This window comes from Sturnus vulgaris, chromosome 3 (assembly GCF_052056855.1).
Source record: "Sturnus vulgaris isolate bStuVul1 chromosome 3, bStuVul1.hap1, whole genome shotgun sequence".
NCBI lineage: Eukaryota > Metazoa > Chordata > Aves > Passeriformes > Sturnidae > Sturnus > Sturnus vulgaris.
Window position 1 is genome coordinate 71,499,803 of NC_142245.1, and position 27,877 is coordinate 71,527,679.

At 41.1% G+C, this 27,877-nt stretch overlaps 1 protein-coding gene across 3 annotated transcripts; it reads left to right on the top strand.

Annotated features, from left to right (window-relative positions):
• The first annotated feature begins 7,154 nt into the window (after positions 1–7,154).
• On the top strand, positions 7,155–25,385 carry BEND3 (BEN domain containing 3). 3 transcript variants are annotated; one of them, XM_014887900.2, is made up of 4 exons: positions 7,155–7,232; positions 15,865–15,909; positions 16,353–16,573; positions 21,235–25,385. In XM_014887900.2, exons 2-4 carry the CDS (start codon positions 15,876–15,878, stop codon positions 23,506–23,508), a joined length of 2,529 nt encoding a protein of 842 aa, XP_014743386.2. In that variant the 5' UTR covers positions 7,155–7,232; positions 15,865–15,875; the 3' UTR covers positions 23,509–25,385. The 3 variants fall into 3 exon arrangements, with proteins under 3 accessions (XP_014743386.2, XP_014743385.2, XP_088018068.1); XM_014887899.2 differs by lacking the exon at positions 7,155–7,232 and having other exon boundaries at positions 12,955–15,909; XM_088161942.1 differs by lacking the exons at positions 7,155–7,232; positions 15,865–15,909; positions 16,353–16,573 and adding an exon at positions 16,628–17,727.
• Positions 25,386–27,877: the final 2,492 nt, after the last annotated feature.

Consider the following 27,877-nt stretch of genomic DNA (forward strand, 5'->3'; position numbering starts at 1 on the left):
AAGTACCAATAGACTAGATTAATTTTTTTCCCCAGAAAAAAAATATGAACCCTTAATTTAAAAAGCTTTACTCTCTGCAGAGGAGCATGATGGTTTTTCTATGTGACCAGCTTATCCGAAACACAGCATAGTTAGGAAATGAGGCATTTTTCCCTCTTGGCTAGTTTTGATGAAAGCTCTCCAAGTTGCACATTGTGTCTGAACATTTCTTCATTCATAGCATGTGCCCATCGAAAACTGTTTTCTGTTTGCAGCATTTCAGCTGTACTATTTATAAGCTCATTGAACAATGCTACTAGAGGCTGTAAAAGGTGTGTATTTCATATGCAAATCACTAGCAATAATTTTCTACAATTACACTTAGTTGCTTGCATCATTATTTTCATAAAAATGGGTTTAGCGGGAGAACATTACAGAAAAAATGTCTGTATTAGTAAGATTTATTTTTAATCAAACAATTTTATTTATATCCAGAGTATAAAAACTGTGAATGTCCCTACCTCTGCTTGCATCATGTAAGACCACAAACAATATACATGTCTTTTAGATGGAATATGCCAAGATATCTTTGCAGAAAAATAAGCAGGGTTTAAATATCTAGTACTTCTTAAAGATGACTACAGCTGCTAAAGGTGGTCACATTACTAATGATTAGAAGTATTTCTTACATCAACTTTTATGAAAAGTAATTGCTTTCAATCACATTCTATTGTAGTAATAACCACTAAGCAAGTGTTTTTTTCATTTTTGTATACCCAGGTCCCCACTCCTACAGTTTTTATTAAAAATTCAATCCAGATTGAATTTTCACCAATATCAAAGGGAAATTCCTGTTGGATAAAATGCGTTCACCTTTTTAATTCGTGATTGTTCTCAAAGGCACTGCTCCAGGGTATGACTAGGTTATACTAGATGGTTGGTTATAACTAGGTGGATGAGGGCATTGAGTAGCAATGAGCCAGAGATCCATGTTAATGCAAATTCAGAAGGGAAGATTCCTATCCACTCAAAGAGCAAGGTTCCCAACAGTAGGGAGGGTAAAGACGGAGAAGAGAGGATCCCTAGCTGCTTCTAAGACAGTGACTTATTTTTTTGTGAAAAGGACTGTATAACACGTTGGCCATGATGGAAGCAGCTGGACCTCAAGAAACCTAGAAAGGCTGTTTCAGTTTCAGGACCTGAAACAAAGAGGATTCCTACAATCTGAATATTGCTTCTTTGATTTAAGAAAAAACAGGTGTTTACAGACCAGAAAAAAAAAAGAAAAAAAAAAAAAAGAAAAAGAAAAAGAAAAGGAAAAAAGAAAAACTAAATCATCCAGCTGAGTTTTCAGAGAAACCTAGTTTTCTACATTGCTTCACAATTATTTTTGTCTAATATTCTTGCTAGCATTTGAACGTACATGTCTAAATGAGGTATGAAATGATGCAACTGGTCCAAAATACTCTTTCTCCATATAATGGTCCAGATACGGAACTGAGTGTTAAGGACACAAAGGAGAGTGTGCTGTTTGCACTTGATTGGGAGATGTGGACATCTCTGGGAGAAAGGACTTTCCAGGCTGTATTTACCTCTTCTGGATGTAAAACAGAACTTGGCAAACAGACCATTATGGGATAAATGTTTGATCGTTCAAGGTTAGTTATGGTGCCGATAATAGGATGACTGTGCATTAAGTGAGCATTGCTTCTTTTTAAATGCAAAGCTGTGAAATAGCACACAATGGCGCAGTTCTTGGCTGAACTAACATAGAGTAAAGAGAACTGCGTTTTCATTGCCAAGAGATTAAAAGAGGCTTATGCTTCCAAGAGTGAAGTTGCTCAGATTTGTCAGTTTTTAAACAGTTATGGATGCAACTGATGTCTAAGTAAACTGCTGCAGCACAGAAGGAGAATTTAGGTTGCTCACTGGGTTGAGTTACTCTATTCTTGAAGCTCCTTTATATTTCTGTTCTACTCTTCCACTTCGGCTTTGATCTGATTTTTATTTTAAGCTTTTATATAAAATTCGTCTTCCTTTGGTGCTCAAGTGTTACATATCTGCTGTCTTGCCAGCACACTGGTGCTAGTTCAGGCTAGAAAAGGGTTTTCTTATAATGAGTGTTCATTTTTGAAACTTTTTCTCTGTGAGCTAAACTTCTAAGATTTCCAACTCACATGCACTTGGAGATGAACCGGCTTGTTTTGAAAATCCAAAGATACCATTTATATTCTCTGTTTTGATATCTTTGATTCAGCAAGCAACACAATTACACATCTTGCCCGTCTCTGTGAAGTCTAGCTAAACAGCAAATTTTGAAGTTTCCAGTGGCATCTATCATTGTATCTAAGAACAAGAAGCAGTGTTGCTATAAAATTAAAAAGCCACAAAGTATCATGTAACAATTCTGTTTATAAAGTTCAGATGTCTGCCACTGTTCGTCTCTGCCTGGGTTACAGCAATGTATGGATATTGCCCGCAGCATGTTACTTGTTCGGTACTGTTGCCTGTGAGCCAACAGAGGTTCCAAATATTCCTGTACAATGTGTCCATACATGTCCTTTCAGTCGGACTGGCTGTGAAGAGCATGAGGGTATGCAAAGTTTATTATCAAGTTGCCATTAAATGTTTTCGTTTTAAAAACTTTGAATTGCAGCACACATTTTACTGCAAATCAGATGAGTTAATTGGACCGATGTTTTAATGGTGCCTTTCAGACCCTTTTAATTCAAGGCAGAAGATTTTGGAACCTGATTTTTTTTTTGTTTGTTTGTTTTTTTTTTCTCCTTACATATTCAGTCTCTTTGAAGTTTATTTATGTCAAATACATGCCTAAATAATTTAAGGTGAATTGCAAGCTGCCTGATTTAAGCATCTGCCCGATTTGGGTGAGTCAGTGCCTGGCTCCTGGCACCGCAGGAGCTCCGAGTCCAGCAGGACAGCCGCGGAGCCCCTGACGTCCCTCTAGAGGGCAATCCTGCCTGTTCCATCCAGCCCGGCGGAGCCCGAGCCAGCCCGGAGGAACCCGCAGTAAACATGAGACTCCATCCACTTGGCTGTCGCCAGGGACAAGCACCCTTCCAGCAAAGGCTGGAACCACATTCAGGTTAAGAAATTGCACTGTATTGCAGAAAACAGCCGCATGGCTCTGGGCTGCCTTGCAAGAAAGGGCACCTCCCCTGCCTGCTGCACACGCAGTGTGACCACAGCGCAGGAATCCCTGAAAGTCAGCCCAAGAGCAGCAGAAAGAAGTCGATTTGCCATTGTGGGCTTGTCTTTTTGCACAGGGGGCTTGTTTTCCGACTAGAGTTTTAACATAAAATGTCTATAAGTTTCAAGGAACTGGCTCCACACCCCACTGTTTCTCATCTCCTTTCTTTCCGGGCTCCATGACTCTGGTGTCTGGCTGCACGGTGGCCTAGTTTCAAGATGTGGTGAAGTGATAGACGATGTACTAGTACCATGGCAATACTTTTTACAGAATGAAACTGCCAAAATTAGTTCCTGCTGAAAGTGCTTTTGACATGTCATGCCACATCTCTGCCTACTGAGTGCTGTAGGTTATTGCAAAGAAAGAAAGAAGCCTTGCTGAAGGTTTCAAGTTGGATTCTTGCGTATCCCAAATGTTTGCAGCACAGGAAGCAAAAAGACTTCTAAATTTAGGTTCATTCTTCTGCTCCTTGTAGTCATACCAAGCACCAGCACACTGAGCTGTTCTGAGTCCCAGCTCAGGGACAAGCACTGCCAGCTCTGTGACCTCCCTGCCAGCCACCGTGGTTCCTCACCCCTACCCAGGGGAAATCTCTAGCCCGCTAGATCTTCTGAACTAACTCAGAGAAGGCATTTTCCGGGGAGGGCTGGCACCTTAAGAGTTTCTACAAGAAAAGGTCTAAAGAGTTGCCATAGTCCACTCTTAGAGAACTCCATACAAGTGCATTCAGTGCTTTCAGCTTCCCTGGGGTTCTGAGTTGGTGGCATGACTGAAGTCTTGCTGCAGTTCGGTCAAGTCAGCAATGGCCCATTGTATTCGAGAGCAGTGGTGATTATTTTTTTACTGAAGAGTTCTCTTGCTAGAGCACCACTACTCCCCTCCCCAGTGACCTGGAATTTTTCAGAGATTGCTGCAGTGTCACAGAGTGGCTTTTGAGCCAAAGGCACAAAGTGGGGGGAAAATGAACATTTGAATAAATGACGTGTATAGAACAAGTTCAAATGGTGAAAAGAAATGGGACTTGTCTGGCTGGAAAGCCAATCTAAGCTTGCTACCTGCATTGCCTGGAGACAACTTGGCTCGCTCCCTTTCCATTGAATACTGTTATTGCAACAATATGCTCGTGCTACTTTATGCTTAGCTGAGGCCCTTCAGGTCTCCTCCTGGGCTTGAGTCCCTAGTAGCTACAATGCCTCAGGCCAGCACTATAGAGCAGAAATGAGGTGGAGTTCAAACTGGCAAGGTATTTTCTCAAGGGCTCTGAAATTGAGTTTGGGATTCCACTGGCTTGCTCTTGCCTTATGGTTGCCTTTCCTTAGTCCCACTAAGTAAAGAATTCAAGTAAAATCCAACCGAGATCTAATTAGCAGCTGGGCCAGGTGCTAAAACACGGTACCCTTTCTAGAAAAGCCTCAATTAGCCTTACAATAAAGGGAGGGGGCAAACCATACTGTAAACTTCCGTGTTCATAGCGCTAACAGGCTCAGAAAAGTTCGGGAAGTGCTCTTTTACCTCCAAAGATAATGATGCGCTAACTGCAGAACACTTGTCTTGGTAACAAATGTATCCTTCGTTGGAGTGATTCATCCGAGGAGTTATAATGCTGGTAGTTCCCGCTTTTAAGGGCTCCTTTTAACAGCTGTCTATCAACAGCAATAATGAAAGGAGCAGTCAAAGTTAAAATCAACAAACTATTATCTGTTGGGATTATTCATGGAATATGACACTGTAAACATACCAAAAGTCCCAAATGCTAAATTTAGAAGAGCGACATAAGTGGAAGAACAAAATTTTAGAGAACTGCTTCTAAAGAAAGCGCCAAAAATCTGAAATGGTGAGGATTTTTTATTTTAAGAGGCAGTCTTTGTATTGTTCAGTTCGGAGGAAACAACATGTGACTAGGAAAGTGCTGCGCTATTTGTGGGGCAGAAGATTAAGCTGAGATTTTTTCCCAGTTATTTCTCAGTTGACTTACATGTCATTGTATTGCTTTGTATTGCTTTTGAATTTAAAAAAAAGAAGTTTGAATTGTAAACTTAAGGTTTATTTATCTGTTACATTCACAGCACTGCTCAGAGCTCACGAGTTCTACCTTCACATTTACTTGCCACTTACACGGTGTGTATTTGCCTTGTAACTTCTATCGGATACATCCTCCACGCTGCACAGAATCCATCACCCTTCATGGCAGTTATCAGCCTTCACCTAATTATTTTATAATAAACACCTTTTATAAACATCTTTAGATTAAACTTCTTTTATTCTGGAGGGGGAAAAAAAGTAAAGCAATTACAGTATAATTAGAGCATTCGGCTGTGTATTTTTATTAACAGCAAAATTAATCTATTTATTACGAACGGCAGCACTGGCCGAGTTCATTGTGTAAGTAAAACATTTCACGCAAAGCTGCCAAGTTCCAAAGGTATGTTCCATATAGCCAAAAAATGTAACTGCCAGAACTGGCCATAGGTTACAAAACCACACTTCGCTCTCCCACTTTTTTTTTTTTTCTTTTTTTTTTTTTTTTTTTTTTTTTTATTATTAGCATTTTTTAATCTTTGGGAAACAGTTTGGTTTACTGCAAGCTGTTAGTCGAAAGGGCACGTATGATTTGGCAGACTAATGTAATGTCTTACGTGCTCCTGTCAATTTCAGGGAAGATAAAATCTACAAGGATACTTAATTAAAAAAGAATGCAATGTCTGTTTTATAAATCACTGCTGCCATCTGCCCCCCAAACGCGGAGCATGGAAGCGGTCTTGTGTTTAACCAGCGTGGGAAAAACCCTGGATCAGAATTAAACTAACTTACTGAAACAACTTTTTTTTTTTTTTTTTTTAAAGTACAGGCTTAAGCCTAACGCGGCACCAAACACCGGCGTTTCCTACTTGGCGCTATGCACAGAACCCGCGTTAAGGTCACATAAAGGCGGGCGGGCAGCGCTCCCACGGGTGCCGCCAGCTCCGGGCAGCGCCGGGGGCCGGAGCCTGCCGGGCCGGGCAGGGGCTGCGCGCGGGTGTCACAGTGTCACAGCCCGTGTGTGCGAGGAGCGCTCGGCGCGTCCCCCGGCTCCGCCCGCAGCGCTGCCCCGGGCTGACCCGCGGGCACGCCGGAGTGGGGACGGAATTGCAGGATCGGTGCGGCCGGGGTCTTGGGAACTGCCGGGCGGTCCCTCCGCCGGCGCGGCCGGAGCGCGGCTCTGCCCGGGGATGACCCGGATCCCCCCGGTTTTGTCGCAGCCTGGCGGTGGCGGGACGCGAGTGGCGGGTGGGTGTTGGGAAGGCGCGCGGGGGGGGATGCGGGACCGTGTGCCCGCGCGCGGCCACGTGCTCGCCGCCACCTGCCGTGGGCACGCGCCCCCCCCCCGCGCGCACGTGCGCGGCCCGCCGCCCGACTCTGCGGGGCGCGCGGACGCCGCGTCCACGCGAGACCGCGCGGAGCGGCCCGGCCGGGGAGGGCGGAGGGGGGGAGCGCGTTTTCCACGCGGAGGTGGCCGCCGGCAGCGAGCGCGCTCCGGCCCCGCCGGTTCCTGGCCCCGGCCCCGTCACGCGGGGCCGTGTCCCTGAGCGGCGGCGGCCCCACGTGCGGGCGCGGGGTCCCGGGGAAGGCGTGTCGCGGGGCGGGCGCGCGGTCCCCCCGGCGGCGGGGCCTCTGCCCGCGCGGCACCGAGTGGGCGGCAGGGCGCGCGCGGCGCGGGGGCGCGCGGGGTCTCCAGTGGGAACCGCGCGCGTTCCCAGTGGCAGCCGCCGGGGAGGGCGGGGGGTGGGGAGCCAGGGGACGGGGGAGGAGCGGGCCGCTCTCCCCCCCACCCCCGCTCCCTCCCTCCCCTGCCCCTGCCCCGGGGCGGCGGGTGGCGCTGGCCGCGGCGGGTCGGGGCTCGGTGTCCTTGTGCGGAAATGACACACGGTCCCGTCACGTCACGCGAGAGCGCAGCGCGCGGACCCTCGCACACAAAGAGCGGGGGGGAAGCGCGGGCTCCAGCGGCGGCCGCTCCAGCCGCCCCCGCCGCCCCGGGGCTCCCGTGGCCCCGCGCGGAACAGAGGTAAGTCTCGCTGCCGCCGCTGGCGGGGACGGGCGCCGTTCCACGCACCCCACGGCGAGCGGGGAGCGCCGCCCCGGCGGGTGGGGGAGGAACGGTTGGGGGGGGGGCCGAGCGGGGGAGGCGCGGGGCCGGCCCCTCCCCCGGCCGCCCGCGGGCCGGGGCCGCGCCGCCGGGGCCGCGCGGGCGGGGGTCTCTTTGTTCGCCGCTCCGAACGGTGCTGCGGCGGCGCGGGTCGCGCGCGCAGGGCCCGGGTGCCTCCATCCATGGCGCTGGGGGAGGGGGACCACAGGGAGAGGGGGGACAGCGGAACGGTCACGCCGCCGTCACCTCCAGCCTCACCTTAACCCCTTTCCCCCCCTCCCCCGCGCGCCGGCTACATAGATCCGCCCGGGCAGGGTTCGGACCGGAAGCACCAACCGCCGCCTCCGCCTCGGGCTCGTGGGTCTGACCGCGGAAGCGGCCGCGGCCGCGCCGCGTGCGGGGCGCGCGGGGCGTCCCCCGCCGCAGCGCCCGCCCCCGGGCGGGGCCTCGCGCCGCCGCCGCCGCCGCCGCGCGCGCCGCTCCCACGTGGCGGCCGCTCCGCCGCCCCTCGGTGGGCGCGGGGGGAGCCCCGGCCGGGCGCGCGTTGCCGGGCACCCGCCGTCCCCGCCGCGGGCCCGCCCGGGCACCGCCCCGAGGCTTCGCGGGGCCTCGCGTCCCCCGGGAGCCAGGGCCGGGGTCAGGGTCCCGCCTGTCCTATCGCACTCGGCGGGAGGAGCGGCGGGCGGGTGGTTGGGTTGGAATTGGTGCCGCTCCTTACTGGGTCGCGCTCTGAGGGGCCCGGTGAAGGGCGGTGCGGGGGAACGGGACGCCCCTGCCCCGATCGTCTCCCCCCAGGTCACCCGCGGCTCCCCCTGCCCCGATCGCCCGCTGCCTCCGCCCAGATCACCGCTCCCTGCCCCGATCACCGCCCGCACCCCTGCCCTGGTCGCCCGCTGCCTCTACCCTAGTTTTCCCTGCGGTGTGTCCACACAGCCCTTTGTAAATAGAAGGGAACAAACTCTGAACCAGCAGAATGCGAGCCGGCGGCAGGCCAGCAGCCATGTGACGGCTCCCACATAGCGTTGACGCAGTCCCGGAGTTTTTTTGGGTTGAAGTGTGAGTAGGGTTTGTCGCTGCCACACAGTGTATGCCTGACCCATGGGGCAGAGACATCTAAGCAGGGAAAGAGGAACGTTTTCCCTGTTTCCAACTTGAATGATTTGCATCTCACAAAAAAAATAATTACCCGTATATGCTGGTACATTTTCTTCTTCTCTCCTGCTAAATCAAACTCAGCATTCGACCAACTGAATTTTTATCTTTACTAAGTATTTTCATAGTTTAGGTAAGTTCAGTGGATAAAAAGAAACGAAAGTTGAATGCAGTTTGGAGGGGAATTTAAGCCGACTGCACAAATTTCAGATGGAACAATATTTTAAAATAAAAGCAGAGTGAGAAGGGAGAGAGGAAAGCAGAATATTTTTAATAGACCAGTGGAAAACACGTGATTGAAGAAAAGACAAATTCATGCATTATTGCTGGAAATAAATCAGGTTAGTGTTTTGCTGACCTCTGCAAGATTAAATTGCTATTTGGTAAAAGTACAGAGGACTGATTGAGAAAACTTCAATTTTAGGCAAATTGTGAGAAAAATGAGAAGACTGATTTTGGAGTTTTTAAAAGTTAATTTAATCTGCATATTGAACTGAATTAAAACAAAATACGAAAGACTCAAATTAAGAACATGCCCTCTAAGTCCTATTGGAAAAATATCCCTATTGCAGGCTGGCTTCAGTGGAGAGTTGAGGCTCCATGTCCTGCTCCACAGCAAAAGAGGTTTTCAAACTATGTTAATTACAGGGATTTTTATTGTCCATAAGAGTAGTGCTTCCAACAACATCTGCTGGTTCCTAAAAATCTTTGTGGTTTTAGAACTTACTATTCATGTGTTTGTAGTCAGAATGCTTGTAATGTTGGAATACTGTTTTCTGCAGTACTTGATATTACTAGTGTCAGTACTGGGTATCAAGAACAAATTTTATTGAGAAATGATGCTGCAGCACTCTACTACCTCAAAATGGATAGAATAGTAAGCATTTGCTTTTAGTATTTGATACAGTACTACTTCCATTTTGCTCTTTGCTCAGTTAAATGAGGCAACATTCAGACCTCAGTTTCTTTAAGATGGGTGGTCACTTTCAAATCAGTTACCTGTTTTTTGTTTGGTAGGCTTTTTTTATTAAGGTGGCTTCAGGTATTGGACTTCTTCAACCCTCTGATTCTTCAAAATTTATAAGGCCTTGTCAAAATTATGTAAAATTTCAAGTCGAATCACTGGCCCATAGATCTGAACGAAAGGCAAGCATTGCCTCTAAGAAATATATTTTCTGGCTCAGTCTTGGAGTGGTATTTATGTCTAATTTAGTTGAATTGAATTTGAGTTGCATTGTTTTTTACAAATTGGAGGAATCGAATCTACCCTGAGGATAATTACAATATTGAAATTATTGAACCCAGTGCTTTGGCTAGGAAATAAAAGATGCAGATTACTTGGCTCCCAAAGCAGAACGCAGAACTCGCAGTTCTCTAGGTTTGCTTCTCAGCCCAGCAGGAGAGCTTTCCAAGAGACAGCCTGGAAAGCAGCATGGACCCGGAACAGGAGGCAGCTCCTGGGCAGCCTGAGCAGAGGGCACACGCCTCCAGTCCTTTTTGACTCTGGGACTGTAGGGCTGGGTGTTGAGAATTGTTGTTTCCTCTCATTATTTCCAGCTATTCTGTAGGAATCAGTCTTCTAAAACGTCAGGAGGGACAGAATTCCACACCGTTGCCAGGCAATTAGAGCAGCCCTCTGCTTACCTGCTGCGTGGAATGGGACTGCTTCCACCTGCCCACACCAGCTTTCAAGGCTCTGGACTTCCCTTGGGAAGCATTGGTGGCTTTCTGTGGTTCACTCAGTGCATGTTCTGAAATACAGGCAGAGACTCAGAGACAGGGAGCAAGATCTCAGTCACTTGAGTGTTCACTGAGATTGATTAATCATTGTCACTTGCTGAGAATGAATATATGTACAGTAGTTTTGGTTGGCTCTGGATAAATCATACTCTAAGTGCGTAGGGTAATACCATTGCAATTTTGTGATAAAGTCCTGTTACAGGATGGTTTGTGTAAGAGGAGGTGCTGTTAAACAGCAGTTCAATGTATGCATCTTGTAAAATTTAGCTAGTGTCATCTCCTTAAAAGATCAGCTGGTTTTTTTGTGTTCCTCTCATTTATATAACTTTATTAGAATACCTATGCTGTAAGAGGGGTGTTGTATGTTTTACCACATGCTGAAAACTAAGGAAACCCAGCAGTTTATGCCACACGTTATCAAACTCATATTTAACGTTACTAGCTAACAGGTATGTCTTAACATTTGCCCAAAATGTAAAAGAACAGTTGACCTCTTCAGAAACAGCACTCAAGAACACTTTTCATTATGACCTGAGTTTTATATATGAAGCAATGTACCACCATGAGGGTTAAAAGGGAATAAACTTAATACACAATGTCTCAATCCCTGTGTTTTTAATAACATTCTTGTAGTCAATAATGAAGACTTAGGGACATTCCTGCCAACCTACACAAAGAAGCTAAAATACTTAGTGGGACAATGTGCATCCAAGAAGCAACTTCTACACGTTTACCATGCATTAGTGAACTGAACAGCACAATGTTATATGGGAGTTAAATCCTAAACAGCAAGTTTCTATAAAATTGATAATCATCGTTATTGTTCTTATTATTTAGTATCTTGTTTGAGGTAATTATTAATTTTCATTTATGATTACCATTAACAAGTGTGATGAAATCTGAATTGCTTTCCACATGCAGCATGTGTACAGTTTTATACTTTCCTATGTGGTTTTCACACTATTTTTTCATTTGTCAGAACTTATTTTGTTAGATATGGGAGTTCAGAGAATAAAGAGTTACTTCTTTAGTTACAAACAGCAGAACAGCAGTATTTTTTTCTGGTGGAATTTTTTCATTCCATTTTTAAGCCAGGATGTGAAAGTAATCAGTCAGGCTTTCTTTAAGAATGATTGCAAAGGCAGAGAACTGCCTTCATCTTACATTATGAGCAGGATCTTTTCTCCCTGCGTTGTGCTTTTATAATGGTCAGAATGATTAGAGGGGTCGGGAAAGCATCCTCCAAGGCAAATACATGAGTGATTGTTAAGTGGTAAACAGGAGGAGAACGCACGTTATGGAAGGATGTAACTTACGAATCAGTTAGGATTCAGTTTTGTTTTGTGTATCAATGACTAGGTACACCTTTATGATACTTTTAAGTAGCAATATGCATTATACTAGATGATATGAGACTGAAATACATTCCGAGTATGAGTTGCAATTTCCTCCCTCACTCAAAAAATCTGTTGTACCCCAGTGCTTTAAATCCATAAGGCTTCAGTGCATATTTTGGGTAGGTGCATTCTTGGTAAATGGATTTCATGTTTTGTTCTACAAAAGCAGCATCGGGGTGGTTGTTAACAGGAAATGCACAGAGAAACGTTTCAAAACCTTGTTTTTAAGGTGTTCTTCCATACTTTGGAACTCCCAGCACTGCCCTGTGCATTGAGCTTCTCTGTTAACCATGGGTAATACCATTTCAATGTGGAATGTCATTACCAAAATGATACAACAGTGCATTTGAGTGTCACAATCTGGTACATTTTTGGAATAGAGGCAGATGTCAAAGCAAAAGTAATCAAAGTAGGGAGTGTTAAGTCTGTTCATGGAACTGCCTTGTTCATTGCCTAGTCTGATGAGAAGGATCTGTGGGAAGGGAATTTGTCCAATAGTGACAGACAAGGTGTGCCAGGACCCCCCTTTTTTCCCTACTCCATTGGATATGGCTGTTGACGTAGCTGCTGCAGTAGGTGTTTAGTTTGTTTTGGAATCTTTCTTCCGGAGGATTCACCAGAAAACAGGATGTAGTGCAACATCTGTCTGTATCCCAGCAAGATAAAGCTGCCAAGGCTGGTTGCTGTGCCAGTTCACTGGCAGGCGTGGGCCCCCAACTTCAGCACAGAGTGTTCACTCTTTCCTAGAACTTGCTAACAGCACTCCTCTAGATAGCATTGAGTAATTATTAGGCTGAGGATGATAAGTATATTTATCTTACGTTTTGAAAAAAATACATATAAGATTGAAATATGTTTTATGTACTCAACATAACAAGAAACAACTGTTGGATGTTTGCTTTACTGTATGTATTTCTTACTCAATTCCTTTTTGTAGTATTTTGCCCCAAGATCTTTTAGACCTTTTTTTTACTTCAGCTTTGCTTATTATCACAATCTGGGCAAGAATGCTGCCTCAAAACAGACTTTGACACTGCTACCTCTTTTAAAGAGGAAATAATTATTATTCATAAGTACTGATGCACAGCAAATAGTATTTTAATTAATATGAAATGTCTTTTTATTAGTGGACTTGAAACAATCAACAAAATTGTTCTTAATCTTACATATACAGGCATACATATAGACACGCTCAGGAACAGATACCACCTTTACCCCTTTACATAAATCCTATTTTCCTATGGAAGTGATGATGCAGTTGCCCTGTTAGTGCCTCTTTGTTGGCTTGCTAGTTACTGTGACCCAAATTTAAAGTGAGATGGTGAAATAAATAAGGTATCATTAAATAGTTGAACCAAGCCAGTGGCTTGCTGGTATGAGGAGAGATTTTAATTCCTCCTTTTCAGCCCAAACCTTGTGCATACTCCTGACCTGGGCCCTTTACCTTTATGAATTGCAAGGAAAGTAACCCGGAAAAAAAAAGAAGTGAGTTTTTTCAAGACAGTTTATCAAGATGGAAGGTTAAGGTGAGCACCCATGCTTGACCGAGGGAGCAGGTGGGGCTGCGAGGCAGGAAATCAAAGGGACAATTGAATCCTGTCTCTTAAGAGAAGCTGTTACTTGTTAGATGTGCTTCATTTTCTCATAATACCACGGTTCTTACAAATCTCACAAAGAAGACAGGAAACTAGATAAGAAAAGAGATTATTTCTAGGGCTCCTCAAAATGAAAAAAGTTGGAGCTCATGGTTTTTTTGGCACCAGAGAGCTCAGGTATGGAACACGGTCTTCCTAAGCCTCGCTGGTTTTGACACTGATTTTGACTATTCACTTTTAATTGTATTGTGGCAACTTTCGAGAAAAAAACCCCAAAAGTTAACACTGTATTTCAAAGTTGTGAAACAATGTTTTGACTGAGTGTTATTTGACCTGAATTCAGGGTAGCTTTGGCCTTCCTGGTGTTGTTTCCTTCATAAAGTTAACTGTTGCTTTGCTTTAATTTTCACTTTTTCCCAGTGTTAGGGAAGGGCTCTTCAGATCCTCATTTATCTTCTTCTTTCATTTTGATTTTCTTCTCTGATAGGAATTCTTCTACAACATTCTTACTATTTGAATAGTAGTAATAGCAGGAATTAGAAAGAAAATATGATTCCATATATTCTCTCCTAAATATTTTGTGTTATTCCATCCACTGCCATCTTTTAGTCTTCTCTTCTGGCTTCGTGGTTAACATTTTTTGCTGTTTTGTTCTGATGAAGCAGTCTAGCGTTATCTGAAAAATCATTTTGATTTCCATTTTAGAATATTCTGTAGCGATATTGATAGATTTGCTTGCTGTCACCTCAGCCCTCACAAAAAGACTATATGTCACACTCCTTGAGCACTGGCACGTGTTGATCTTGTACCACAGCCCTCAGAACCAAGCTTAGTGCAGCATGGAAAAATGCAAGGAAGATCCAGGCAGTGACTATCAATGTATGTGAGATATCAGGGCAAAATACAAACCATTAGTACTATGGGATTTTCTTAAGGTCCAGGAGAGCTTTTTGATGGTGTTGTGAGAAATAGACTGCTGTAGGATTTTTCATGACGAGGTGTAGTGGCTTTGTCTAAATCTATAAATACTGTTGAGTTAGTAAGACCTGGAATTAACCCATATCAGGGCTTATCAGGTGGTTTAGAAGTTGGTGCAGGCCACTTAGTTTCACACACTTTTGTCTCTAGAGAGTTTGCAAAAGTTTTAGTGGCGTGACTGTAGTACTGTTAAGCTGGCATAATTAATATGTGGATCAATTCATAAATGCAAGTCCAGAAATAGGGAATTATGGTGGGTAAAAGAAGTAGGTATCTGAGGGATTTGTAGTAGCTCTATGTCCAACTGAGAGAGACTTATTTTTATACATGATGATGAAGACAATCTTATGTTATCCCCTTGAAGATGCCCTTTACAAGGCTGTATATAGGGGACATGTGGAAGATCAGCACATCAAAGACTATCTTGGCTTCAAGGGTGGCCCAGTATAAGCTGATTTTATAAATCTGTGCATCTTTTGTTTAGGTGCCACCCATTGTAAATCATACAAAATGTAATCCAGAGTAGAACCTCATAGTTACCATTACAGCCATCAAATTGCCTACAAATTGAAATGCTTATTTACACAGCATTCAAGTGTTTACAGAGTTTTTAAACAGTATTTTGAGATAAAAAAAATATATTCAGCTTTATTCAGAAAAGAAGTACAGACTGGTTTTCCCTCCACAACATATTCTCTGTCTTTCTCTCCCCATCTCTGTTATTAATTTAATTATAATTCCCACTCCTGGGCTGTATGTACACTTTGGGTTGACTGGTTTTATTGACTTGTACTAATAAAGCAATAATATTCTGGGACCAGGTAAGCATAATGCTGTGTGTAGAGGAGCAGGAGCAGAGCGTGACAGTTTGCCAGTCACCCGCTCACCAGCTGAGAGTGTCAGTTTGCAGCTGCATGCCCTGTAAGGGTCAGTGATATCTGATTAAGTTGTTTGCTTTGTAGATCTCCAGAAATTGATGTTTACCCCCAAGAAACTTGCAAAATTAGTTTTCAAGTAAACAGAAATACAGCTGAGTTTTTCACATGAGAAGTAACACTAAAATCATGCTAGCATAGTACGTATATTTGCTTTTCCCTACAAAACCCACATTATTTAGAGGCTGACAGAGAAAAAAGACTTACTGTAGATCTATGTGCATTATTCTGCTTGAATTGATGCAATTTATATCAAAAGATCAAAGATTTTAAAATAAAAAACTTACTCCAGCATGTATGTTACTATTTATGATGAGTTTTCTTTCTGTGATGACTTTGTGTCAACCACAAGGACAACATGAAGACATTTGACTGTAATAGTGATTTTGTACAGGGTGAAGACTTTAATACAGTTAACTTCCATTTATATACTGCCAAGACACTTTACAGAGAAGGTTAGAATGACTTTTCTCTATACCACAAAAAGCCACAGAGTTTTAAATAGTTCCCTACCTGCTGTATGTTATCAACAATGTAGTTTGCATGTTGACAAGTCTATAGATGGCAATGAAGGTTACTGAAAATAACTAGTTATTGCTAACATACAAACTGGAAAGGCAGGGAGTTATCTGTGGGCTGTTAACTCAATACTTATAGATGAAAAGTAATCACAAGGGGAGATGTAGGTATTTCCTGACTCCAGAAGATGCTGATACTTATTTTTGTATTTTTGTATTTTTGTTTTGGTTTTTAGTGAGATAGAAGATGAATTCAGCTGAAATCACTGATGATGATGAAGGTAAAATATTATACTTTGTATAATTTTTGATCAGGCAAAAATACTTGTTGATTTAAAGCATTTTTCACCTAATAAATAACGCAGTTGGACCAAGACAAATTACACCAATGTTTTTTACAAAGTTATCTAAAATAGCACATTATCTTTATTAGTCATTATTATTTCTGCTCTACATCCTTCCTCCCCTCCAAAAAACCTTCCTCCTGTAACATTATTTGTTAATACTTTAGATTCTTTTGGAGAAGAAACTGTCATTTAGTGGAAAACTGAATGATTTGACTTTGAGGTGGCCCCAATATAGACTTACTGTAGAAGTCATAAAAAAGAATGAAGTTCTTCAAAACACACTTTCATAAAAAGAAACAAACCACAGAACATTATAGTAAGGATGTAATGGTTTTCTGGAGAGGGTGTTTTATCTTTCTAAACCTTCTCTTTTTCAGTAAAAATTCCTAAAAAAAATGTGAAAGTAGAAACAGAAAATGAAGATGAAGCTCTAGATTGCTCAGTAACTTCCAGATCTGCTGAGAAACACTCACTGGATGGTGCAGTGACTTGCCTACAGGATTCCAGCAAACGGAAACAGACCTCCCTTGGCTGTGATGGCTCAGGAGGCCAGCAGGACGCCTTGCCCAGCGTGAAGAAGAGACGCTTTGCACAAGAGGTGACTTCTCTATAGTGACTGTGATTTTTTGGTTCATATTTCCTAGGCTAAATTCACTGCTGCTATAAGTAGAATGCAAGTCTTTTAACTAAATTTGCAATGGTAATGAGTTTGTTGCAAATGTGGCTGATCATAAGTCAGTTTGCACACAGCTGGGTATTCTCTAAATAACATGGGAGTGATCATATTTATGAAATACAGCTATAGGTTAATTCATTTATGTGAATTATATTTTTGTTGTTCAGCAGATAACATAGGAAGGGGCAGTGATTTGGAGTAACTTGGCATGACTCTGATTACTGTTCCTCTCATGTCACACAGTCCTTCATCTGGATCCTGAGTGGTAGAATCAGGACTGTAATTCTTTCTTCTGTGACAAAGATTTAATGTCAATGAGACCAGTATAAATTAGTGTATTATTTGAAGGATAAAAATGCGGGGATGCAGATTTCTGCCATATCAAGAGTGGAATGTATTACAGCATCTGGTGTGGCATCTCACTTGGGACAGTCCAGATGTCTCTAGCCAGTGAAGGAGATGCCCAGTCTTTTGCATTATCCTGATCTTGTGTTTCATCTCTCTGGCAATGGCGGATTTTAATTAAGCTCTGCTGAAATTGAGCAAGTTTCTTTTTTGCCTTGTTCTTTTCAGTAGGGAAAGCAATGATCATCTGTTCCTAGAAAAATCTTCTGCATGTGGGAAAATTCGTGTGATGTTGTCCACCCTCAGTCCTTCCTTTCTGAGATTAAAATTCTCTATTTTTCAGCTCTTCTTCAGGAGTCACCTTATATTTTTGTTATTCCATTTGAGAGTCCAGAAAGACTAGTGTCTGGTGTTGGATAGTCACATCTCTCCTGCTACCCTCTAGAGCAGTATAATGACCTCCTGTTTTTCACACTCAGCACTTTATTAAAATAACCTAGATTCAAATTCATCCTCTTTTGAATAACTTCAGGCCCTGGGTTATATTTAGTTTGTGACCTATCCTAATGCACGTATCCTTTTCTGCTCTTCTGCTACCTAGCCAGTTATTCCAAGCTGTATTTGCACATTTCATGTCTCCTTTATAGCCATAGTTCTCTGTGATTCTTTTTCTTGACTATCATCTCTCTGACTTCTCAGGGCTGTTTCTTTCCCCTGAATGCCTGTGGTAGGTAGGTTTTAATCTTATTACACGGTTTCTTTCTTTTCCTTTCTCTTTTTGCAATTGTTTTCCTTACATTCAGATTCTTAAAAGAACTTTATAATGGTCTCTGAACTGTGCTTGCTTTGCATTTTCCTGTTTGCCATTAATACATTTTAAAAATTAATTTGCAATTAATTATAACTTAGGATTAATAATATCAGAAGTTGATTCAGTAATAATGATGAAAATTCATTCTTGGCTGACCCCAGTGAATCAGCATGTTTGGTTAAATAAGCAACCAGAAATAGTCCTCAATCTTAACAGCATTTTTAAAGTTAATTACTTCTCTAGTACCAATATTTCGTTTTAATTGATGACTTTATTAACTATTTCTATTTAAACAGTGGAAAAATCTTAATTATTTTAAAGAATGTTTTGCTTGTAGGATATTTTTACTGCACGTCACATAGGCATCTGTCTATGGTATAAACAGAGCTGTGCTTCTTTTGGGCTGATAACTATATTACTGAATTGCTTTTTATCCAAAGACTTCACTTTTCAAAAAAATTTGAATGCCATAATCAGGAATTAATTTTCTGTGATTTTCTTTTAAAAAGCAATCTGTAGAAAATTGTAAGTTTAAAGAAGTTATGTGCAGAACTTATCCATATTCTCATGTGTCTGAAAGAATCTATGTTTCTTGTTAATGTATTTGTTTATTTTTTGCTCCTGTGCTTGAATATTATGCACTGTATTTTTACAGATATTTAGACTTTGTTTATTAAGCATAACAAAGGTCATAAATGGACTCGAGCATTGAACAGAACAATAACTAAACAACTTTTAAAACTTGGCTTAGGATTCCAAGAGAGAATGTGAGAGACTGCTTCACAATTTCTTGCATTGGTCGATGTTTTGCAAAGTACTGTACTTTGCAAATGTTCATAAAATGTTTAGAACATAAAAACTGGTTGTACAACTGTAGTATAAAAACAGTACTATCTTATACACATTGAGTATCAAAAAACAATATCTTTGCTTCTTTTTTGATAGTACATTAGAACTGATGCTCCTAAATGGGTGCAGTATTATCTGAAATTCATGGATGTTTAAAGATCAATGTTAAAACTAATTAGTTAAATCGGAGCATTTACAAATTCCATGTATTTATGATGTGGATAGTGCTGTTCCCAGATAGAAACTGTAGACAAGATAACTAAAAGCAAAAGAAAAGAAAACGAGAATGCATCTGAACTAAAATATCCTTAAATATTTTTATGTCCCAAATGTTTTGTTATCTGCTAGGAGAACACTGGCTGTGTATTTCTGAAATGCAAATATTCTGAGATGCAAATCCATCCTGCAGCCAGGTCCGGCCACTGGGAGCTGCATTAGTGAAGGCAGAAGTGCAGCTGCCATCGTAGTGAACATCCGCTGTAGTTCTTAGCATGAACACCGTGTCCAAAACTGAGACTGCAAACTTTGATGATCTTACTGTCAAAATAATTAATTCATGTTCTTTACTACACGCTCTAATACTGATTTGGCCTGACTTTGTATGTGAGGTGCACATTAATAGAAGGTACCCTCATATTGCCTAATTTATTATATAATTAATTAGGGAAAACAAACAGCAGGAGGTCAAATGAGAACTGACAGATATCTGGTGGCCCGTGGCAAGCTATTTAGTAGCAAGGTATTTTAGTAGTAGAGAAGGAATTGAAAGAGTCACATGCTGTTTCTGAGGGAATATTTGGTATATTCTCAGTTAACAGGATTGTTAATGAAAGAACAGCTTAGGTGTTAGGTCACACTGGTTGTGTAAGAAATGCTTTGTTTTGTTCTTTAGGTCTAAAATAGTAAAAAGCTTTGTAATTCAGTTTGGGTGCCTGACTGGGGAGTAGTATTGTGCTTATTGTCAGTGGAGATTTTAATGGCCTGCTTTCAGGTGACGTTTATGTGGCAGAGCTCTGTTACCACCTGGAACTACCTCGGTTTCTTCACTGACATGTACAGATTATGTGTGACAATTTCAGTCCCTGCTTAGGAGCCTTTAGTTAGGTGGGGGCAATGTGGCTTTCAGTCTGCTCAGCTCAGTCGCTGTTCTAGCTTTATTAGGAGTGGGACTGGAGTGGGACAGTCTTCTAAATGGGACCTGGAAGTCAGGTGTCCTAGGCACCATGACAGCCAGGGCTTCTGCACACTGAAATACATCACCTTGGCATTAGGTTTGCATTTGAGCATCTCTCCACGCAGCTTTGGGTGTGCAAACACAAGGTTTTGTATGTAGGGTAATGTGATGTGAGTGAGAGCAGAACTTGGAAACAGCTTGGGTTTAATTGAATGCTGGTTTCTAAACTTGGAGTGGAAACCAGCTTGTTCTTTCTGAGTCTTCTTCGAGTATACATTGCATTAGAAATTAAAAAATAATTAGATTCAATTTGTCACTGTAGTAAGCAGATGCCAAGTGTGAGTACGCATAGGGACCACATTGATTCCATGAACTACAGTTCTGTCTCTTAGGAAAGAAACCTTAATTCAAGTTCCTCACTGTAGGACAAAATGGGGTCTTCACTAGAATTTCAAATTTCTTGTGGCTCTCAGCTCAGACCTGAAGTCTGTGTTTCATGCCTTGCATATCTGCTGTGAGATGATGAAAATGCTTGGTTCCAATTTCAAGCAATGAGGAATAATTACAAATAGTTGAGAACATGAAGTCCTTAAGAATTCATTACTGGTTTTATGTAATTTATAAATTACGTAAATTTATATAGTTTAAATAATTAAGAAGGGTAGAAATCCATGAATCTAAACTTCCTTGCCTTTCAGAGTAAAACAATCTTCTCTTAGGCTTTGTTTTTAAAAAGATATAGTACCAAGGTACTTTCCACTTTTTTATTATTTAAATTGAATACCTTTTAAAAATTCAGTCATTTCTAGGATTTGTTTAGTAGTTCTGCATCATTATAAAGATTTTTAAAAAAAACCTGTGTATAAACCTTTTACATCAGAAAAAAGAGAATAAGCATATTTTTTGTGGTTTATAGCCCTTGTGACATTTTCAAAAGCTAACTTAAAGAGAGTGCTGGAATGTTAAATGCAGTTGTTGGAGGCTATGGCAAGGTCACAGGACTAGGAGTCAGAAAATCTAGATGCTATTCTTGGCTCTGTTGCTGACTTGTTGCCACCCAAATTCTCTACAGCCTAAGATCCTCATATGCAAGGTGAAGCCTAATGATACTTAATTTGAGGGATTAATTAGAGCTTTGTGGGTAGAGAGTACTAAGAATTATTATTGCACTTCTATTCCATGGAGAAAGCCATAAGCCAAAGAAAGGAAAATAAACCTAAATAATACTTTACTGTATTTTTATTTTTCCTAGTGAATTTATTATTTTTTATTATTTAATACAGCAAGTCACCTGGAGAAAATTTGACTTTGCATATTTATGTAACAATGCCTGCTTAAGGAGCACATATTTATAGCTAATATCTTCAAGGCAGTCTTACTAATACAATATTTATTCATTTGAAGGGCTCCCTTTCAAATATGAGGAATAGAGATGCTGGCTCACCCACTCAGGTAAATGCAGAGCAGCCAAACAAGAACAAGAATTCTAATGTAACGTGGCTCTGTGAAGAAGAATCCTTCAGTGACATAATCACTCCATCTTATAAAAAACCTCTCTATGGCATCTCACACAAAATCACGGAGAAGAAGAATCCACCAGGAGCAGAGCAGTTTGCTTCTTTTGAGTTGTTTGAAAAAATCAACCCCAGCAGTCCCTCTCAAATTCGGACTTTGAATGATCAACGCAAAAGAGACTCAGCCACAGCCATTGCAGTAGCAGCAGCCACAGCAGATTCAGAATCAAATATATATTCTTTGATACAGAAAATGTTTTACACGCTCAACACCCTCAATACCAATATGACTCAGCTTCACAGTAAAGTTGACCTGCTGTCTCTGGAGGTTAGCAGAATTAAAAAGCAGGTCAGTCCAGCAGAGTCTGTTGCTGACTTCAAGCCTCCCCCGGAGTACCAGCTGACTTCTACAGAACTCAAACAAGTCATGGATCAAAGCACATCCGGCGGAGACCTGGCTTGCCGCTTGCTCGTGCAGCTCTTCCCAGAGCTCTTCAGTGACGATGAGTTCGGCAGGAGCTGCAGTGCATGTGGATTTCTCAACAAAAGGAAACTCGAATCTCTTCATCTGCAGCTTATTCGTAACTATGTGGAAGTTTGTTATCCTTCTGTGAAGAATACAGCTGTGTGGCAGTTGGAGTGTTTGCCTCAAGTCAATGATTTTTTCAATAGATTTTGGGCTCAAAGGGAAATGGAAAACAGTCAACAGAATGTGCAATCATCCAGTTTTTATGAGACTGAGCAGGTCGAATCCTCTCATTTTATGGAGGATAAAGAGCAGGAAGAAGCTTTGTCCTTGGACAGGAATAATGTCATTGCCTCAGATTACATGCTGGATGCTCAGGATCTCAATGAATTTTTAGATGAAGCTTCTTCACCAGGAGAGTTTTCAGTTTTCTTGTTACACAGACTGTTTCCAGAACTCTTCGACCACAGAAAATTAGCTGAAAGGTACAGCTGCTTTGGAGACTCTGGAAAACAATTGCTGGATCCTCATCGGCTTCAAATAATCCGTAGGTACACTGAAATTTACTTTCCAGATGTGCAAGAAGAAGAAGCCTGGTTGCAGCAGTGTGTTCAGCGAATAAATGACGAGCTTGAAAGTACATATATGGATGGAAGTGAATGTGATCAGATGAGAGATGACTGTTACGATTCTTCTAGTTTACCAGATGATGTATCAATCATAAAAGTGGAAGACAGTTTTGAATATGAAAAGCCTGGCAGACGGTCAAAAAAAATTTGGCTTGTACCCATAGATTTTGACAAACTTGACTTTCCCCCTCCTGATTTTGATGTGCCTGTCCCAGATTACCTGTTGAACAAAGAACAGATTAAAAGCATATATGAAAGCAGTCTTTCCATAGGCAACTTTGCATCTCGATTGCTTGTTCTCTTATTCCCTGAACTATTTACTCATGAAAACTTACGGAAGCAATACAACTGTAGCGGATCTTTAGGCAAGAAACAGCTTGACCCCACTAGAATTAAATTAATTCGTCATTATGTGCAGATACTGTACCCCAGAGCAAAGAATGACAGAGTGTGGACATTAGAGTTTGTTGGGAAGCTTGACGAGAGGTGTCGACGAAGAGACACAGAGCAAAGGCGCTCATACCAACAGCAACGGAAAATCCACGTGCCAGGGCCCGACAGGAGGGAGTTTCTCACCTATGCAATAAACCCTGAGAGATTTCGGGAAGAATTTGAAGGGCCACCACTGCCACCAGAAAGAAGTAGCAAAGATTTTTGCAAGATACCACTCGATGAACTTGTTGTTCCTAATCCAGACTTCCCTGTGCCTTCTCTGTATTTGCTGTCTGATAAGGAGATAAGAGAGATAGTGCAGCAGAGCCTGTCAGTCGGCAACTTTGCTGCCAGGCTTCTGGTAAGACTCTTTCCTGAACTCTTTACTCCAGAGAATCTGAGACTGCAGTACAACCATTCAGGTGCTTGTAATAAGAAACAGCTTGATCCCATCAGACTGAGACTGATCCGTCATTATGTGGAGGCAGTTTATCCTGTGGAGAAAATGGAAGAAGTGTGGCATTATGAATGTATACCGAGCATCGATGAAAGGTGCCGGCGTCCTAACAGAAAAAAGTGTGATATACTGAAAAAAGCTAAGAAAGCAAAAAAAGTGACAGGCTCCTTAAACTGCTAAGACTTTGACCACTAAATTATTGTCAAGAGTATGCTTTAGTTTAGACTGAAGGTCCTGTCAGGAGCTGAGGGTTCTCAGCACATGGACAGACAGGCACTAAATTTGTTGCGTTTCAGTGTGTGTGTTGCATTTCTGTTGGCACCGCAGCAGTGGGAAGTGGCTGACTACATTTGTACATGGGTAAAGACCATCAGTGACAGCTGTCAATGGCTCACTAAGAGCACAATGTTCACTGGTGCAAATACATGTATTGAAACTATTGCTCCACTCCCCATTTCTGAATCTTCCTTTTCTATCACTTTCTAATAATAAAGATCTTTTTTTCAATGGTTGTGCTCTTCAAGAGCAGTTTTTCATTATACCATTATACACAGTATTTTTAATTAATTCGGATTTTAAAATGTGTAGACTAAGCTTAATTTAAATTTGAAAGTGCCATTTTCATTGGAAATCATTGGAATATTAGACTTCTACAGTAACTGCAGCTTCACACTTGTTTTGTTCTTCGTGATATTGAGGTACTGAAAGTTATAATACTGTGTCAAAGAGCGGGTCAGAATGGTGTCATTTGCATTTTTGACTGTTACATTGACTTTTTTTCTAAAATCAAGAATTTCCTGTTGAAGAATTAAGACATGAACATAGACACTGTGTGAATGTGGGTTTTTTTGTATTGACACCTCAAGCTTGATCCTGCCCCTGAGTTCTGTTACTGTTTTGTCCAATGTAACTGCTGGAGTGACTGAGGATTTCTCGTCTTGAATAAAGCTAGGAGAACAGACCCAAGCCTATACCCATGGAATGTCTTCCCATCACCTGCTTGCCACCCTGTTTGTAAAACAGCAAAAGCAACAGCAACATCAAAAAGGCCTGAAACAAGAACTTTAAAAAATTTTAGATATTACTTTCTTTCAAAATCACGATTCCAAAGGTTTCCAGTGTTGACATTGAACTGCATATATAATAAGTATGTGCAAAGATTGGTTTTGTGGTGAAATCCAGTGTTTCAGGGACCCAGCATATGAGCTGTGGTAATGTAACTTATTCTTTCCATGAATGCAGCAGCATCTGGATATTTTGAGTGTAGGGATATGGAACTCCCTCACTTCACCAAATTCTTTTAATGTAATTAGTAGGTATTTGGAGACATAACTGTGTATGTATAACTTAGGTTCATATGGTCAAGTTTGCATCATTAATATGTTAAAAGTGTAGCAAAGATCACCAAGAACCCAATATGAATTTGCTGTATGACTTGTCACTGGAGAGTGCTGCTTTAAAACTAGTTTGCTCTTTCTTTTTTTAAAAAAAATAATACTGATGGAAATGGTGAGAGAGAGTCAAATACGAATTCTTAATACAGTAAAGACAGTGGTTGCTTACAGAGCATCACTGGAACACCTTGGAGCAATTGTTGATGTTCTCTGTGGTCTTTTTCTGTTGTTTACTTAGATGGGTCATAGCAAATTTTAAGTCAATTCCAGTGTAATTTTCTATTTTAGCATTTGTAAGGAAGTACAAAATATTTGATATTTTTACTTCAGATTTTTAGAATTTATTGTTCTTAGACTCATATTGATCCCTTTAAAAGGAAAACAAAATGGTTTTTCCTGATGGCAAGAATTAGTAAATGTATTGTGTTAAACTGGGAGTAAATCATAGTTAGTAGCGTTTGCTCATTTTGCCCATATGCTAGAAACATTCTCAGAGAATGTATGAAAAAAGTCATGAATGTACTAAATAACACATTGATACTGTTTATATCCATTTAAATGTTTCCTGTTGGTTTAACTAATAGCAGACCATACAAAAAATGGATATAAGAGCAAATATGGCTATAATAAATCGAAATCATTTTACCAAAGATAAAGAACTGATACCACAATGTCTGCATCTGTTCATTTTAGTGCATAAATTTATCAAATTGAATGTATCAGAAACCAAGACTCTCTTGTCATTGTACGCTACCTAGAAACTCTGTGAAATGTTTTTTACATGCACTTTTATGGGATATATAAAATAACAGAAGATCTTAACGGCTGTTTAATTTGTGGTTGCAAATGGCTGGCCAAAAGGTAAGAAATGAAATTTTATTTTCTTATCTTAATGTCATACGTTTCACCACTTAGTGATGTCAAAACTCCCAGAAGAATTCAATATATATATTGAACTTTTTTACAAGGGATAGGTGTTACTAGCTAGCATGGAAGTTTGAGACATACTGGCTTTTACTGTAGATGTTGATATTAGGTCAAAAAATCAGTCAGTTCATACTATCTAAAAAGTAGTGAAAAAAACAGTTTGATAACTTTGACCACAAAAACGATAATTTTTGAAACTGGGTGTAAAAATATTTTTGTTGTGTTTTTGCTCTTCTTATTGCTGTGTACATTCCTTTTGTCCAACTCTTCACAACCCTTTCATGATTTGTTTGATTGTATGATTTATAACTGATATCAAGAAAATACAGATGTATAAATAGTGGCATAGTTCACTAACAAAAGCTCTTGCAGTGCATCTGAAGTACAGCCACTTCATCCAGTTGGTCAGTCTTGTAAATATATTAAAGGTGTATTATTTTCATACAAGAGGAATGTTGTCTGGTGATTGTTCAGGTACAAGCAGGATTATTTTCCTATAAAGTCTCTTACTAAAGTCTGAGATAACCTTAGCTAGTTGGACAAATACATAAAGGAAAACACCCCAGTTTGCTGCAGCCATTTAAAAATTTTTTTCTGTCTTTCAGACTTCTTCTGTTTAAAGGAAGAAACTTATAATTTTGAGAGTGAAACTGTGATAAGAGGGTTGCTAGATATTTAAGTGTTGGGCACATGCGTAGCCATGCACACTGACTTCCTATGGATAAGCATTACTTTCTGCTTACCCAGTTAAGGTGGGTATCAAGTGTCTCTACTTCTTACAGTGTAAATATATCAGCTTTCAATAAGTATTGAATAGCCCATTTCTAAGCTTTCTAAAAGAAACAGTGTAGTATGTATCATAATTCTTTATTTTTGCATTTCTTATGCATTTTCTATAACTTAAACGTTTCCTTAGAAGTTCTGTAAAAAATGTAAAACAGCACATCAAAAGGGAGGTGATACATACATCAGTTTATTGCCTGTTAAGTGTATTCAGGTGATAGAATCAACAACAAATGTGTTGGCAAATGAGAAAAAATCTTTACTTGAAATCACTTTGTTATGCTGGTGCAGTACAGCCAACAGTGTTTCATGTTCTAAGAAATGTTTGTGACTTCTAAAATTACCTTCAAAATGCATATAATTTATTTCTAGGTACATTTTTAAAAATCTGATATTTGTCTTTTTTCAATTACTGTTTGATGTTTATGTAGTGAGAAACAGAATTGTGTGCTCAATGCTCTACAAAGGCACACCAGGTCTAGTTTCATGCTGGAAGGGGCTAAGATGAATTCTACACCCCCAAGAAGCCCAGAAAATGATGTGCAGGTTTTATTTAAAGTTTATTTTCATTCAGATTTCGTTTTGCTGATTAAAACAATGTGGAACAGCTGGAAAATTCAATGTCTTAAGCTTGCCTTTAGGATAGGGCATAAATTGACAAGTGTTCTTACTCACAAAAGTACATTTTAGTTGATTGCACTTAAAATTTATGGAAGAACAAATGGGGCAGGTTTTTCTGAGTAAATGAAACAAACTACATCACTGTTGTTGCAAACATTTCTTACTGCTTTGGTTTGAATTTCTGATTTTTTTTCGTTATTACTGCAAGTCAACACCAATGGAGTTACAGATTTTTGCTCAGAAATATTCTGACAGTATCTTTTTTAATGTGCCTGAAGTTGATAAAAATGAGTAGATGAAGTTATGGCTTAGTTTCCTCTTAATTCTTTCTTAAAATTGACTTTGCTGAGAAAGTCAGAACAAGCAAGAAATACATATTTGTCTTTATCCTTTCCTACCTACCTTTTTTGTTAGTAAATGTTCAGACAGATAAATTCCTAGTGGTAATAGTGCTTTCAAATCCTCATTTTGCCCTAAAATTAATTCATCCAAACTTCTCACTGGTACTAATAGTCTTAATTTTTTACAGAAGTGTCTCACGGAATACATAATACCTGTCTTTGTCGGAGCTCACATAAATCCTGTTCTGGAATGTCATCTCTCCTGCAGCAGAGTGACAGCTGAAGGAGCTGCCCTGGCTTTGCCAGTTCCAGTGCTGGAAGCAGATGACTCCTAAAAACCCAAACCTCCACATTCACATTTTCCTTGTATCTCATCTGACTGGCAGGAGATTAGCCCTTACACTGTATTATTTTTATCCACCATATTCCTTTTCATTTTTGTCATTTTCTGGATGCTGTCATTTCTAGCTAATGACCATGAAA